General features: G+C 26.1%; 2 protein-coding genes across 2 annotated transcripts in view; one reads left to right on the top strand and one right to left on the bottom strand.

Moving 5' to 3' along the window:
* Positions 1–17,564, bottom strand: part of LOC126905915 (leptin receptor gene-related protein) — a 92,934-nt gene that overhangs the window by 74,445 nt on the left and 925 nt on the right. The window lies entirely within an intron of this gene.
* Positions 5,490–17,564, top strand: part of LOC126905770 (vesicular glutamate transporter 1) — a 33,488-nt gene continuing 21,413 nt past the window's right edge. The window contains exons 1-2 of the mRNA XM_050685803.1: positions 5,490–5,617; positions 8,145–8,251. Of these exons, the coding sequence (XP_050541760.1) occupies positions 8,187–8,251 (65 nt within the window). The 5' untranslated portion in view covers positions 5,490–5,617; positions 8,145–8,186. The remainder of the gene's footprint in view (positions 5,618–8,144; positions 8,252–17,564) is intronic.

Below are 17,564 nucleotides of genomic sequence, written 5' to 3'. Positions count from 1 at the left end.
ATAAGTGGGAGATATCTCCAAAATAATTACAATTTTAAAAATCAGTAATTTTTGACATTTTTTTCTTAACACTACCATAACTTTTTCAAAAATGAAAATTTTATATAGATATTTGATGTCTTTACCTATTATTTGGTATATTTTTTTTATAAATTTAACCCTTTATCAGCCCACAGTGGGGAATTCAAAATGACAACTTTTTCACAAAAAATTAACTTTTTCAACTTAACTTTTGAAAGTGTTCCGGAAATACTGACGCTTTTATATATATATTAAATTAAAGCTAATGTAATGTCCTTTATTATGAAAAAAAAAATTTGACCTCTGGACTTGTCTTCACGGAGAAAATGGCTATCGAATACTATTTTCGTGTGAAAATTCTCGATTTTATTTTTTATATTATATTTAACTTTATAATGCTATAACTTTTTCAACTTAACTTTTGAAAGTGTTCCGGAAATACTGACGCTTTTATATATATATTAAATTAAAGCTAATGTAATATACTTTATTTTGGGTAAAAAAAATTTCGGACTTTATTTTGTCTTCACGGTGAAAATGGCTACAATTTGGCCAAAAATGGCTAACAATAATAATAATAATAAAAATATAAAATTTATTATATAATTTATATTATTATTCATTATATCTAAAATAATTCAAATTTTATAAAAAATATAATACTATTAACAGTTTAACCAAAAATTACAGCTTCATATATTATAGGTAAAACTAACTAAACGTTGACAAAAAATTTATGAAATAATAAACTACACAAAATGTCAACTTTTATACAAATTAAACACAATATTCATAATGTCAGACAATATTAAAAAAAAAAACATTTTTATTAAGACTAAATGTTATTTAAACAAAATAAGTATGCGAACAGTTATAATCGTTATTATCGTTCAAGTATTTAAAATGCAATAGTGTCATTAATTCCAATATCATTGATAATTTTTGTAACTGATAGAGGAATTGTACAATATTATTGTAAAATATTTGCACAATAATATGAAATTGTACAACAGTCTCTACTGCTTTGTCTTCTGCCCAATCAGAGAGCTTGATTTTTTTTTCTATTGTTCTCGGCTAAGTGAACTATCTGTTTTCATATAGTCTGTGATCAAATTATGAATTNGATACCATGGTTGTAGAATTTGTTATTATCAATGGTAATATATCAATTGACGTTTATTGATACTAAATTATCCGCAATCAAATTATGAATCTTTTATGTAAATTTTACTAGATTATGATAACAAAGAATCAGAATTTGTAACAAGCATATAGTATTATTGTAACTATTATAAAATAACAAAAAGATCCCATGATAATAGTATAATCTTAGACATAAAAATACGATTTATAAGTCTATGCATATAATGATATCTTGTATAAAGTTAATGATGTTCTTAAATATGATTTTTTTTTTTTGGATCGTCTGAAAACAGGACACAGTGTGTGAATTATTTCTTTACTAAGTATCCATTTAGACATAGAATAACTTATTAAATAATGCCATAAACAATGAGGTAAAACTTGTATTTTTTATGTGATACTTTTAAAGTTATTTTTACTTAATATTAATAGTACATTTGTTCAACATCTATATCATTAATTTTAGAAAGCATACTTTAAGCTGAAGATATTTCAAATAAAAATATTTAGGGTATTTTAATAATATATATTAATGAAATAAAAAGTAATATAAAGAGGCTTTATCACTTATATGAATTTTTAAGGACATATTTTTACCAATAATGATCATTACCACTTCTAGTGTATTTGTACTTTAAAACGGAATAAAATTGTCAGCGTCTCATTAAAAATAATAGTCTTGAATTTAATATTTATTCTTTAGAGATATAAAATTTTCTTTTTTTTTTTTGAGTAATTTTGTTACTTGATTATAAGTTTTGCTCCTATTCGAGATTCTTTATTAATCAAAATGAAATACTGCATTTACTTATGAGCTTTGGTAATTATAGTTATTATTTTAAATTATAAACTAATTTACTGAATGGCATCCTAACAAAATTGAACAATGCTTTAATAAAATTACTGCGATTTGCAGATACTTTATATCTATACAGGTTCATCTTTCGTGGAAGGGACAGCGCATTATCTGCAGCACGTGCAATTATTTTTTAATCGACTCCCTATATTTCCATTTTATATGCTGATACAGCGTTAAGCGAAGGAGTACACTTAATTTACATGAATGACGCATATAAAATCTTTATCCTTTTTCTATACATACTACTTAACCCCTTTCTTTAGCAACTCATGTCTCTGTTTCCACGGGTGATATAAGAGAGTAAACGAATAATAATTACGTCGAGTCTATGTTTTTTAGTATTTAATCATGACGTCTATTAAAAGGTTTATATGTGTATAATATAAAACGTTAGGACAACTAGCTAATTAATTCTACTTGATCTGAAATGATTTAAACTTAACAATCAGTTCAACCTTACACACAAAAAAAAAAAAAATATGGTTAGAATAACCATATAAACGGTTAATATAATGATATCTGCAATTAAGACAATTGGAATAAATTAATAAGTTTAACCCAACTATTTATTTAGTTATTTTAACTGTTTTTAATATTAACAATTTTTTCAGTGGATCATATGGAATGTAATTTTTGAAAGTTTTTAAAAAATAAATTATTTATGAAATATTCTATATTGATACCAATTGTTTTTATAATTAAAAATGTACACAAATTTTGAATTTTTTTCATTAATCTAAAAATTGAAATTAGATAGCAACATATTAAATTGTTTCATATAAGACTTAGACATTATTATAAATAATTATTATTTATAAGTATCGAAAAATATACAATATATTTATTTTCAGAAGACATAATATGCAAAATATTGTCAACAATTTTTTTTAATAACATTTTAGAAATATAACTTTAATATATTGTGAGAATTCAATATTTGCTACCAAAGTATGTTCTAAAATTATTTGAAGAATACTTTAAAATATTTTGGTTATATTCTAAATATATTTTTATATCAAAAAGAATTATTTTAGGAATATTCTAGAAATATTTCATTGCTTTTTAATTATAACTTACAATCGAAATAAATAAATAAATTGTTTTATGTTAATGTTTGTTGTAATCATATTATTTTGATTTCTATATTTTAATAGGGGTTTGATCAAATGTTTTGGAAAGTCATATTTCTTTTGGAACTTTTCTATATTTTTCGAATTTATTTATGTAATTCTGATTGTAAAGTTATATAATATATACATATTATGAATGAATTATAATTGCCATTTTAAATTAATACTAAAATAAATTTGAGCGTGGGAAGTATACTAAAATAATTTTAAAGTAGATACTACTAAGTTTATATATAAAGGCTACAGGTGAACACCGTTTAATTGTCAGTCAATTTAAAATGGTATAAACTGGGCATTTTAAACAAGAAAACTCGTCAAGTCCTCTCCTATTTACGAGAATAACGATACTTTGGTGTATTGATTTCTAGGGTAGACACCCAGAGGGTTTTTTGCAGTCCCCGCATTACCCCAAACATGTTTAAATGACTCCCCTACCACCTTCCGAGTTGCAACTTTTTCATGACCTCTTTTTTACAATGTATTTAGAGTCTTGGTAAATTAAATTTTTATTTAAATATCAACTACTAAGTTAACAAATCAAAATGATCAAAATTAGTTATCTAATTTTCAGATTATGATATATGAACTTAGACTGAATTGCTTCGAAAAAAAAAAATAAATTGATATCAAAGTTTTCTGTTTAAAATGTTAACAGTAAAATCATCGCCCTAGAATAAAAATATTCAACTTTTTTTATAAATTATTAAAGATTTAATGATTCGATTTTAAGCCTTTGATAAAGTAATGTATGAATATATCTTCAGTTTTTTTTATAATACAACATTTAGAGGCTTTAGTTTAAGTTTAATTTAAATCGCTGTCAAATTTTAAACTTTTTATCTCTTATCCAAAATAATTTATTTGAAATTATTTCTAATAAGGTAAATTAATAAATATAGCAAACATTCATTTATTAATAATAAGTGTACACAAAAGTTAAAATTCCTTCTAATTTCCCCTTAACATAATTTAGTTGCATAAATAACTTTTGGAATTTTGTAAAAAAATATTAATTTTTAAAATATAAAACATATATAAGTGGTAAGAGTTTATTATACTTATATAACTTTGAAAAAATAAACAAACTTAATAAGTGTCGTTTATTAGTTATTATATACTGTATGTTTAAAGCATCCAAACACAATAACCTATTGTTACTTTGTGTATTGTATATTTTAAAACATTAAAATATTATAAAACTAATAAATAATTATTCATATATTATTATATTTTAAAATTAATAGACTTCTTTCTTCCTAACAATAAATATATATTTGTGTAGGAAAGTTTTCAACTTTTGTTGTATTTAAATAATGAATTTTTCCAAATTAAATATTCTAAGAGATATTAATTTTTGCGTTCGTCAAACATCAGTTAGAAATTTTAACTTAGAGTAGTTGATATATAATATTAGATTGTAGTTGAGTTTTAGCAAACAATTTTTTTGGAAGTGAAAACGTTACATTAAATTAATATATTCCGTATAAGGTGCATGAATTATTATTTTGAAATTAATTTTTAGGAAAATAAAATAGAGAAAAAATGACTGATAATGATTGTTAAAGCTTTCATAGATTATTAGTATTATTCCGAATCTTATTTCTTCCAAAACGTTTTAAAATTGTATCAGTACTTTGCAAATCTTTTTTTGTATACACGTAACTAATGTTAATGTTTTTGATACTTTCTCGTATAAGTGATAGTATAAAATCGTATGTGTAATGATTTGATCTCATTAAAAAAACGTCCAGGTACGACCAATAAATTAAAACCATAACTGCATTACATCTCACTTATTTTTGGCTAAATTTATAGATCTCACATCATTAAGTTTTCTATATCAACTATTTATCTATTGTTAATTATCCTTTATCTGATTATACACTGTCCCGATAGTTTATTTGCGTGTCACTGAATGTATTTGCATGTGTATATCATTCTATCTGCCGCACGAGTGAATTTAAAGTGCAACAGACTAACTAAATTCTTAATTATGTCGTCTGTACCGAAATTATTAAATATATTTCCATCGAGACATTTATAATACGAATCTCAATAATATAGTTTACCGTGACATTATTTTCGTTAAAATAAAAGAAAAAATGTAAACTAAAATAAAAAGCTGTATTATATAACATAAATGTATCACTATGATATAGATGTTTTTCCGCACGAGTAGTGTTTTTACCACCCACGCCGCCCACACAAGTCTGAGCGCAGAGCCATTTTTCGGTGCGCACCTGCCAGGTGAAGCTTGGTGGCCCTTCGTGGTGGGCGAGATGCTCTTGGATTGGCCGATACAGTGGCAACCGGGCCAACCGTAAGCACTAGAAAAATATGTGGGCGCCGGCGCCCTGTCGCTTGCCCGCCCGACCTGACAACTTGGCTTTCCCGGGGATTTTCCGCGACCGCCCGGTTGTTCGCCGTTTTACCAACCGAACGGATACGCGCTCGCCAGAGAATGGTACGTACACTGAAACGCATTTAAACAGTAGCCATTGTAGATTTTGCATGTTGTGAGGATTTTCAAATTTTTTTTGATTGACAATTTATTTTTAATTGACACAACGTCGATAATTTAATATCGTGTGTGTTAGTCGTATAATATTTCCATCATCGAAGCAAACACGGTTAACATGGTCTTAATGTTCGCACAGCAACTACACACGAATTATGTAAGAAAAATTTCTCCAAAGAGTGACATTAGAATGAATATTTTTAATTTATGCAATTAAATAATTATAAATAGATTGTTTCGTGAACATGATCATACCGCATCATTATCTATTTATGTTGTCATTTTTTATTAAAGTTACGTTTAATTTACCTATCATTTATAAAGAAAATTTAAAATCCTATTTAATTTAAGTTAAATAATAATAATTGATCAACAAGTTTTTTGTTTATTAAATGTAGTAAAAAGTAGAATGTTTTTAATTTGAAGATTATTTTGATTTTTTAAATTTTTTTAGGATCTTTAATTGCAAATTATAATAAATGATTTTAAAAAAATTTTCGAAATTTTATAAATGTGTACTGAATTTTTTAACGCATACAATGTAAGGGATAATTAATAGTGAATTTTATAGATAAATAGTATTATAGAAAATGTTATATTTGTGTATAAATTTTCAATACATTATGTAAAATTTACACTACTTGTATGTAAAAGTTATGTGTATATTAAAATTACTATACCGACATATAGAAATTTTTGGATCATTTTTCATAGTAAACATAATTAAATAATGTTAGTTTAAATAATAATTTTTAATGTAATTTCAAAGTTTATGTTTCGTGGAACTGTTTAAGGTTTCTTTTAATTATATCTCAAAAAATGACAATAAAACCACATGGTATTTTTAGAACAATTATGCTGATTAAAAGTGTATGGAATATTTGATGCTGTTACAATGTTTAATTCCTATATTTTGACAAAAATGAAGACTAGTTGTATCATAATTTGATTTCTATAAAATTTATCTTTATATGTTTTACTATATACTAAGCTAAAAGGGTAAAAATGACAAAATATTGACGTCGAGATAATTAAATTAATGTTATCTTTTCAACTCATTTGGTTTAGAAAACTGAAGAAGAATATTACTTTATTTTAAAAAATCCATTGCTATATTTAATTTAATAAAAATTGGTAGTTATTTTATTTTTTAACATTTTATAACTTTTTTTCAAAAATGTCACTTGGATCTCATCAGCTTTAGATGCTTCACATAGTCTTTTCCAAATACAAGGTTCATTTGTTATATTCAATAATAATTAATTTTTTCAAGTTTTGTTTTTTGGAATTTAACATAAAATAATTAATTAAATCATCTTAAAAGTATATCATAATAATTTAAAACTGAAATTTTTAAGTAATATTATAGCATAGCTGGTAAAATTTAGCCCGATAGAAGAAATTTATGCGTTAAAAATGTTGTTAAAAACTAGCAACTGCACTGTAGTTGCCACAGCACCTTCCTCCAGCTCTAAATCAGCACCCTCAGTCTTTATCTAAATTACATGAAAATAACTTTTTTTCATTTTGTAAATAAACATTTGAAAGTTTTTGTGATTATTTTTATAATGAAAAATATGAATAAAGGTTTACCTTTTGGGGGGAGAGGAGCCTTACTAAAATATATTTATTTTAATGCTTACAATTTTTTAAAGGTAATGTCCATGTCTCTAATAGCATTATGTCAATATTTTAGTAATATATTATATAACCATTTTCACTATTATTATACCGTGGAGATGTGTTTTTATACTTTGACTTCTCTGCATTTTGAAACAAAAACTTTGCGGTATGTACGAAGTTAGATAAGGGTTTGATTTTTTTATTATTTATATTTAATAAATATCAGATTTTAATAGATTTAGGCGTTTTTTCTTCAATAAAAAAGTTTCTAAATAATAAAAAAAAAATCAAACTTTATTTGAAAAATAATTAGCTATATTCCAAAAAAAGTTTAGTGAAATATCTTTTGGAAAAATATTGAATCATAAAGACAACAGTGTGTATAATTTATTTATTGCAGATAAACATTTTTGTCAATTAAAAAATATAAAATTTTTTAAAAATAATTAATGATGTAATTATTTATTTTATAATAGAGAATGTATTGAGATTATATTGAAATAATGTATAAGCAATTTTTAATATTATAACAAAATCAAATTATATTTTCTTGGAAAAATTTAGAACAAATTTCTATTTAAATAATTAACTAAATGGAATATTAGGTTTTTATAATAAATTATTATTAACAATTTGAGCTTAAATTTAGTTTGATTTTGCTTAGAAATAGTAATTAGTTGTTTAGTTTAGATTATTATTTATTAAGTAATTTATATAAATTATTTAAAAATGTTCTTTCGAGAAAAAATTATTTTTAAATGTGTGTAATATTGAACATTAAGTTCTTAAATACCTAACAATTATATTGTTAAAATAGTGAATTTAAGTATGGATTTTTATGAATTTTCAGTATGGATAACAAAATACACTCAATAGCCCAGAGAACATCGCCATGGCACCGACGTTGCCAGAGTGGGCTTGTATGATCAAGAATAAAGTTCTTCAAATATTTAAAGAGTAAGTAATATATTATATCTATATCTATATCAATATTTTCGCTAATTTTCATGCACATAATTTAGATTTTGTATCACATACACAACAGAAATAAATTTCAATTTTTATTAGTAATGTTTATAAAAATGAAATTATTAAAATACATCACAATTTAAATATTTTTCTCTAATCTATTAGATTAGACTAAAATTACTTATGGAAAATTCATTGCGATATTTTGATATAACACCATTTGTTAATTATATGTTCAAATTATATTTAACTAAAATTCCTTCGATGAAAAGTATAGTTAGGTATTCAGCTATAACATTTTTGCTATTTTTTTTTACATGTTACAATAAATAATGAGTACATTAAGTATTGCATTTTTATTGCAACCATAATATAAAAAAACGGTAGCACAGTGGGGTTGTGGCACAGTATGGACGTGGGGCAGTTAGAATAACTATTGATGATATCTGACAATGATTAAAATCACTGTCATATGAAACGCTTCGATGCAAATCTTAGTTTAATTCTAAAAAAATGATGCATAATTAAAAAAGCAACTTTAACTCCTATTTCCTTAATTATATTCTGATTAGTAGTTCTTAGATTTAAAAGTATAATTATGAACAAATATTTATTATAGCAAATAAATATAGTATGAAATTAATATTGTAATTTTTACGGAGAAATAATAAAAATTATAAAGTAGTATATTGTGTCACTTTTATAACAAATATGTATAAAAATTAAAAGGTTTGATGCAATATTAAATAAAAAAATTTTTTTTTTACTTATATGCAGTTAGTTTTAAGTAAAAAAAAATTGTAAAAATTTTGAAAATCAGCGATTTTTAAATTTGTAATTTTTTTGGAGATTTCTCTTATTTATGAGGAACAAGGGAAATTTTTTCAATTTTTGAGAGTAATGTCTTCGACTAAATATGATATGTAATCTCTGACATATCGTTGAAAAAAAAAATCAGTTGGGTCAGAGCTGAGAAAAAGTGGTAACAGATAAAAAAAAAAACACATCATAGTAAAATTTATACCTTCTCCGATTCGCATCGAAGTTAAAATTCATAACATTACTATTATGTACTATTACTATTACAAGGATCTTTAGATATATTTAGAATACACAATAATAAATCATTGACTTTTGTATGTTGGATTATCTTTAAGGAATTATAATAAGTTTTTAATATAAAATTGTGTTGATACTTGATATTTTAACGTTTTAAATTGTATTTAACACAATTAATTTATCTATTTAAGAGAAAATTAGAATAGTGCAATTCAAAAATCAAATTTTAAAAGATTAAAATTAAGTTTTAGTGAAATTATTGGTTATTTATGAATTTTAAAAGTTAAGGAATTACTTTATTGCTGTCCTTTTATACACAATAACACTAAAATCTACCGTGAAACAGCGTTTAAGAAAAATTGCATTATCTGTAAAATACAGTCAGTCACCCCTCGGGGCTTATTGCAATAAAACTCGGATTGTGTTACGACTGTAGTGTGTAGTAGGCTTTCGTTGCTTGTTATCAACACCGTCACACGGTTTCGTTTAGCTTTAACTTAAGAGTAACTCTATAAATCAATGCAGATTTAGACAGACTTATTACAAAATATTATCAACTGAACTGTTTGCAATCCAAATACCAAAACCGTGGAATAATATAGTTCATAATTAAAAATAATTATATTACCATTCAAATTATTTTTAGCCTAATGTAATGTTAATCCCATAGAATCCAAAAAAAATCGTTAAGTTGCTAATATTTGTTTCTATTATTTGATACGAGGATATTAATTAACTACAAAGACATTAAATTTTACAATTTTAATTTTATCGTTGTTTGAACTGCGTCATCTCGTGTAACAGTTTGAGTACCAGCATAGGTCGGATTTAGTAATTTGAAATCGGAAATATTTAATAGATAAGATAATGAGTATTTTTTTCATTTAATATGATAATATCTAGTAGTTTGTAGCTTACATCAAACAATGTTGTATAAACAGTTTTGTAACTATGAGTTCGTGACTATACGCACACGAAATAACATTATTCTTTCCCCAAACTCATTGTGTCATTAATATGAAAAAAAAACCCTTTACAATTACGTTTATTGCTTTGCTGGATGCTTTTAGCTGACGTCCATTAGTGTCTTGATGACACAAACTTTTCATATCCGCACCATTAGTGTCATTCATAACTTTTATGTCATTCGACACACGTCAACGGGGAATAAAATTTAAAGGATGAGTTATTTGCTAGATGCAACTTACTAACAACTTAAATAGCTGATACTGGTTTCTTAGACGAAAAAGTGAATATCAATATATTACACAATAATGTTTTTTTATTTATTCTAAATGGATATATTAAAATTGTTTATTATTTTAAAAACTTTGTTTTTAAATAAAAACATAACATTTTGAAAGCATTAACAACATACGAATAAAGTAAACTCGTTTGTTTTGTGAAACTCATTTATTAATATACAACAGATAAGTATATGTACAGGTGAAAATTGTTTGCTGGTATAAACATTATAAAAAAAAGGTGTGTATAGGTATAAATATCAGGCGATAGGAGACTTTTAATATCGAATGTAGGGTGTTTACTCATCTAGAAATTCGAGATAACGCGTACAAAAGGTAAATTCCCTTTTGATTTCTATTTCAAAAGTTTTTGCCACGTGGCACCGTTAGCTGTTCATTTCAAATACTGTTATATTTGTTTAAGTTCAATGAGTTATTCCATGAATGTATTAATTTTTTTTCTAATTAACTTTATAGTTCCTTAAAATATATAAAAGTTTTAATAAAAAATCTTTCTACTTTGGTTTTTAGTTATGAAAAATGTTTAGATCCTTTTCACAATATTTTCAACTTCTATTAGACAGGGCTTTGAGTTTATATGTGTAATTGATTTATGGAAATAAATTTCAGTAACTTGTTCAATGAACAATGTTCATTTATATAGAGTATTCATTGAATACAAAACAGGTTTCTATTTTTCTTTCATTCTTCATATTATGTATCTAATCTTTTTATATTTTCATATATACAACTCAAAGAATTCTTTTTTGTGGTTTATAATACTAATTATAATTTTTATTTACAGAAGAATTATTACAATAATTAAAGTGCAGTACATGAAATGTACTTAAGTTATTACTTAATCCTTAATGTATTTATTAGTCTTAAAAAAACAATGAACATTTTTTAGTCTTATTAAATTATTATTGCACAAAAATAATGAAGTATTGTTATTCTAAACAAAATATAATATGAAAATCAGATGTTTTTAAATATTTTTTTTAAGATACAATAAAATTAATTTATGTACATTGAAAAAAATCATAGTCAAATGACACAAGTTTATTGCTTATATACAGCCGACAATAATTTTTTATTTATTAAACAACAATTTTTGTTATGAAAGCAACAAATTATAAGGTAATGAAATATTTTGTTCTAGTGACTAAAGTATAATTAATTTAACAATAAAAATATTGTTATCTGTAATTTTTTATTGATGTATAGTTTCAATAAATTATACTGTGATTAGTAATTATGAACTTGAATTATTTCGTACTTATCTAACAAAGTTTTAATCAAAAAGCTATTGTCTTATATTGTCTATTATATTTAAGTACAAAACCATATGTTTATAAGAAATTGCTACTCAATAAATCTTTATTCGTCGTTTAATCTTCAGAGAGGAAATCAACAGAGATTATAGTATTCAATGAACGACTCTTCGTTCTATACATTACAAGGTTAATCTTAGTAAGTGTAGTGGCAGAAGAATTGGGGAGTAAACAAAAAAATATAAATAAAATAAATCGCTGTTGTACGCAAATCCCATGTATTAGACCATCACCTCTTGCACGATAATTTCTCTCGGGAGGACTCCCGATTTGATTGTTTATTGTCATTTATTTTCCCTGTTTCAAGTAAGTAAACGTTTGCTGAAGATTCAGTTGGACCGTTGTTTATATCCTTACCTTATCGGTTTAATCTGTGAGATACACTTGGTCTTGTCGAAAAATAAAAGGAACCCTTTTCACGTTTTACCCTTACCTTTGTCTCATCGTTAATAGGCGCTTTTAGTTTTTTCGTTTAAAAGTTCTTTATAGAAGTAATTTAACTGAAAATAATCAGATAACTTCTTCTTCTATATCTTTTAAATTTTATACCGCTGATACGATTTCGAGTAAAGAAAAATAAAAATCAAAAATAAGATCTAGTTATTTTTTTGTAAAATCTGTACTACTAATGCAAAATAAATACAAGTATATTTAATGCAGTCAATTAATTATAAATAAATAAATACAAGTGTTCAATTATTATTCATACATTTTATTGTTTACGAAATGTCTAGATTTTATGGGGAAAAAAACAAAAAACAAAAGACAATAAAATTACAATATAGTTTGAAAAAATATATACGTTATATTTTGTTGATTAATTTACACCCTTTTAATAATTAGAACGTCAAAAAAAAAGATATAATAATAATTTAAAATTTTGTGGTGTAAACAAAACTTAACGACAATATTATTACGAACATTATTATTTTTCTTGGTTATTATCAAATATTCTCCTGTTTCGTTTAATATTCAAGTCATCGCCATTTAGACTATAACTCATTGTCACTGAACCCAAGGAACAAGAGGAGTTTTGATTAAGAGATACAGCATTTAATGGACTGCTGCCGTTACTACCACCACCACCTCCACCACCGAATCCGCTTCACTGGAACGCACCCTAAAAAAAGAGACATCCTAATACTGATGACGACAATAACGTTATCCGACCCTTTTAGTCTCATGTATATAAGACAATTATTGTCGAATTAACTCTCTCTAATCTTAAAACTTTTTGCATAGAATAATCTATTTTTTATCAAAATACAGAAATAAATTTGAATTATATTTAAGATTCCCATTAAAAAGTGCAATGAGAATTTTGAACAGTTAGTCTGGTTTAGTATTTATTTTTTAAAAAATAAGTTTACCAGGCCTTCAAGAGGCGTAAAATAAACTATTAGTTAATCAGAGTACAATCACGACCCGGATTTGAAGTGAAAATAAAACAACGGCATTAACCGGAATCGATTCATAAAAGTTTGAGGTACAATGTTGTTCATAAAAGAGACATAGCAAGCAGTTAGGAAGTTGAGTAAGCGGCATTATTGGCGCCAGACAGATATTCGGATTGGGCGCCAAGAAAAAGGTCCATATAAAAGCGACAAACCCCGTTTGATTTCTCCTCGACTTCGGCACTCGGTCGCTTCCCTTTGGAATCGTTTCCCATTGCAACGACCGAGCCGAATACATTGTGAAAAATAATATTATTCTAGACAAGAAATATTACTAGCGACGAGAATATAAGGGACAAAAATCGATAATGAGTCAAGAATGTGTCACTGAATGCTTTTTTATTCGTTCAAGACGACTTGAGTAAATTGTGTTGATTCATTTGCTATGAGTCATAACAATGACTAGTGATAGAGAATTTAAAAATTATAAATTTAATTCGATGAACCGCCTGTTTTATTTAAATAGATTAAAATAAAATGAATTGTATTCAATTGTATAAAATGTATTCAAAATAATTTTAAATTAATTTATTTTAATTTAAAGTGAATTCGACCTGACATAATCATTGAAATTTTAATTATCATTCTAAAAGGAATTTTCCATTAGTTTTTTAAAGTGGTAGGTTGATATTTATACTGGTTGTTTTATTTATTTAACGGTAGAGTTTTTTTTATGTAAATAGTAAAATCAATTATTCCACAAACAATCATAATATCTTCAATCCAATAAACTAAAAAAATATTTAAGAATTAGTATAATAAATGTTTAATGTTAAAATATATTCTATGTACCATTGGAATTGACTAAAAATTTTTCAATTACTTATCCTTACTTTATTTGACATTAAGATACTTTTTAAGCGCTGTAAATATGTACATGATGTTATTTAAATCGGCAGTATTCTTTAACAACAGCTACGTTTTTAGGTCTTCAGGGATGTTATGTGATTTCAATAATATACCACTCAATAGACCGCTTAAGCACAACGCGATGTTTAATCAACAAGTTGATGGCCGCGGGCTACCCGCCACTGATAGTGTTTGTTCATGTAAATCCTTAACTCTCCCTTGGATCATTTTAGCTTGCAAACCCGTAACATTAACAAAATACACAACAAAATTTATACTAGCAATTGTTTTGCAGGATATTCAACTCATCTCCCTTTTGAAGCATCCGGTAATGTTGAAATCCCACATCAGTATTCTGCGCCGTAGAAACCCATCGAGAGCCATTGATGTGTTTGTACAGGCAAATGAATCCATTTGCCATCCGGATATTTAAATATTCTGATATTTATTTTTAAGCGTCCAATGAAAACATTGAAGAATAATATGCATAATCGATTGAAATATGCAAACTTGAAAGTTTCGAATTGAGCTATGACTGTGTAAAATTCTTTTTATTTTTTATTTTTTATTTTCACTGAATTCTTTACAGAACTTTTTCTTTCAATATTTGTCACTTCTGTACTAATTTTTTATTTAATGAACATATATTTCATTAAATTTAGTATTTTATTTTAAAGTTACAACACAATATTTCAGTATAATCTACTCTAACACACATATTAGAATAAATGTTACAATATTTAAGCATTAACATAAATTTGATTATTGATGCTATTTAGTAGAAGTTTCAGCTTAGAATTTGAACATTTTTTTCTTTAAAATACTTTTTTGAGCACAAAATCCCTAACTCAACAATAACTTGGGTATAACAAGTATATAATAAAATGTCATGGGGAAATATGAGTCTATCCTTTTGATGTCCTTATAATTTTTTAAACCAAAAATATGTATATATATATATATATATATATATATATGTATATGTATGTACTTAATCATAATCAGTATGAGGCTGAAAAAGGGATTCTACACGCATAATCTGTTGAGCGTGAAATGGGAAAACTGATCGGATCGAGTTGTCGATACGGTGTAGTAGCAGTGCAGTGTACCTGATAAGGGAAAGAGAGGACGGGTATGGAAAAGAGCACCGGTGGAAACTGCACAAAAGAGGTATTAGAGAGTACAGCAGTAATAGTGACTTGATGTGCGCGTATAAGCTCACTGCCGACAAATCTCTTTGTAATTGTTTTAAGTCAGAAAAGGGCTTTTAGTTCTATTGTCTTCTCACCGATCGAAAACTTAATGACGGCGGACATAGCTTCGTTCTTTAAACCTATATATATATATATATATATATATATACTCACAATGCAAAATTTGTTTTTGAATCGATAGACGACCGAACGGATGCTTTATTGCAACACGCATTCATTGTATGTATGTATTGACGAAGAATAGCGGAGTGCATTGAAGTTATATCATTAAATAATGTCTTCGAAAATCTACAACATTTGGCTTTATGGGTTTTTTATTCCAATGTTCATAGAGTGGGTGAAATGTGAAAAAAATCGGCAACGCATGTAGTTGAACGTAATGTTATTTGTGAGAAGTATAAAGGGTCAAATTGTTGTAATGTGATTTGCATAAATGTTATATCGATGGGTAAGGAATAATTAGGTATCATCATCTTAACATAACAAAGGCGGATCATAGTACATTTGCTTTAACGTTTGTTATAATTTAAATTTAGCATAAAAAAATACTTGGTTTTTAAAAGTACTATTCGTATAAGGTTTTGAGCATAACATTGACACATATTTAGCATATATGGAAGGTTCATTTTTTTTTTTTATGTCATTTTTAATTAAATCATAATTAGTATACGTTTCTTCTTATTTTATTAAACTACTTGAAATAATTTACTCATTCGTACAAAATACCGACTAAGTATGTAATTTTAAAGCAACCTTCGATTTTAGAATAGATGAAAGAATAATTCTGATTGTAATATAATTATTATATTACAATGACAATGGATAGTATCGGGTTTATGACTGTAACTCTATTCAATGGTATTGGTTTTAAACAGTGAACTTTGGTTAGAGGGTCAGTTGTCACTCATTAGTGAGAATTGGAATTAACTTTGATCGGAAATGATGACGGACCCTCGAATTCTTGCAATATCATCATAGCTTATGGCACACAGCTGAATATACCTTGTTGATGGTCCCGTTACCCCCCATGGTCCGACTTCAGTCCAAATCCTTGGATCGATACGATTCCCCAGCGTAAAAACGTCATTGTTGATGTTATGATTATTTCTACTAAATATGTCTCGAAAAACTAAAATATTATCCTTCTTATACGTTTTGAAAGAAAAAACTAAGAGTAAACCATTTTTGCTCGGTCCGGAGGCAGTGTTCCACGTCCATGGAATATAATAGGCGCCTCGACGTCGTAATAAACAGTGTGCAGGGGAAAACCGTCGTCGATGAATCGAATTAAACCGGAATTAGATATAATCTGACGGAATGAATGGGATTACGCGTGCATCGCTAATGGTCAGGCCCTGCAGCAAGTATAAAGTAAGAGCGACGGAGTTATTGTGAGTTTGTATGTATGCGTGTGAAACGATGACGGTGCAGAGGAAAAGCCACGACGTGTGACGATGATGAGGGAAAATATTTAAGGACCCTTTTTTTACCGACACAAACTACCACGAAACCATACTGATTTTTTTCTTCATAAACGCACTATACATTTTAATGCAAGTGAAATATGGAACAATGAAGTACATCAACCGTTTAATTAGGTTTGTACGTTTTGAACTCACGTTAAAGTAGGAAATTGATGACTAAACTACCCGAAGAAATAAAAAATTGATTTTTTATACTTATAATTAACTGTTTTTAATTTTTAAGTATAAAATTAAAATATTATTTTAAGATTTTTTGGACTATTTTAACTAAATATTTAGTATTCTTATTAAATTTAAATTTAAATTCTTGAAAACTACAGTAGAATTGTCATATGATTTTACAATAGGTACAACGACTAATGACGATTTTTCTTTATGAAACAAGAAACTTATCATAATAGATTATCTTTTTGTTAAAAAATGATAGTTATAAGACAGATAGAACATTTATCATAAAAACTGAATAGCGATACATAACGCTATGAAAAGTTTTGGACAAGTGTCTTTATAATCTGTATAACTCGTAGTTATAAAAGAAAACTATACAATATATTCGGACAGTTGGTATCTATTTACAGTTGGCCGACTTATGATGGATATTTTGTTGATCGACAGGACAATTACACCCTTGATAGGCGACTATGGGAGTCTAAGTAGTCCGAT

The sequence above is a fragment of the Daktulosphaira vitifoliae genome, unplaced genomic scaffold (assembly GCF_025091365.1).
Source record: "Daktulosphaira vitifoliae isolate Bord-2020 unplaced genomic scaffold, ASM2509136v1 Scaffold_1, whole genome shotgun sequence".
Lineage (NCBI taxonomy): Eukaryota > Metazoa > Arthropoda > Insecta > Hemiptera > Phylloxeridae > Daktulosphaira > Daktulosphaira vitifoliae.
Note: the sequence above shows the minus strand (reverse complement) of the source record. Positions and strands in the feature narration are given on the sequence as shown.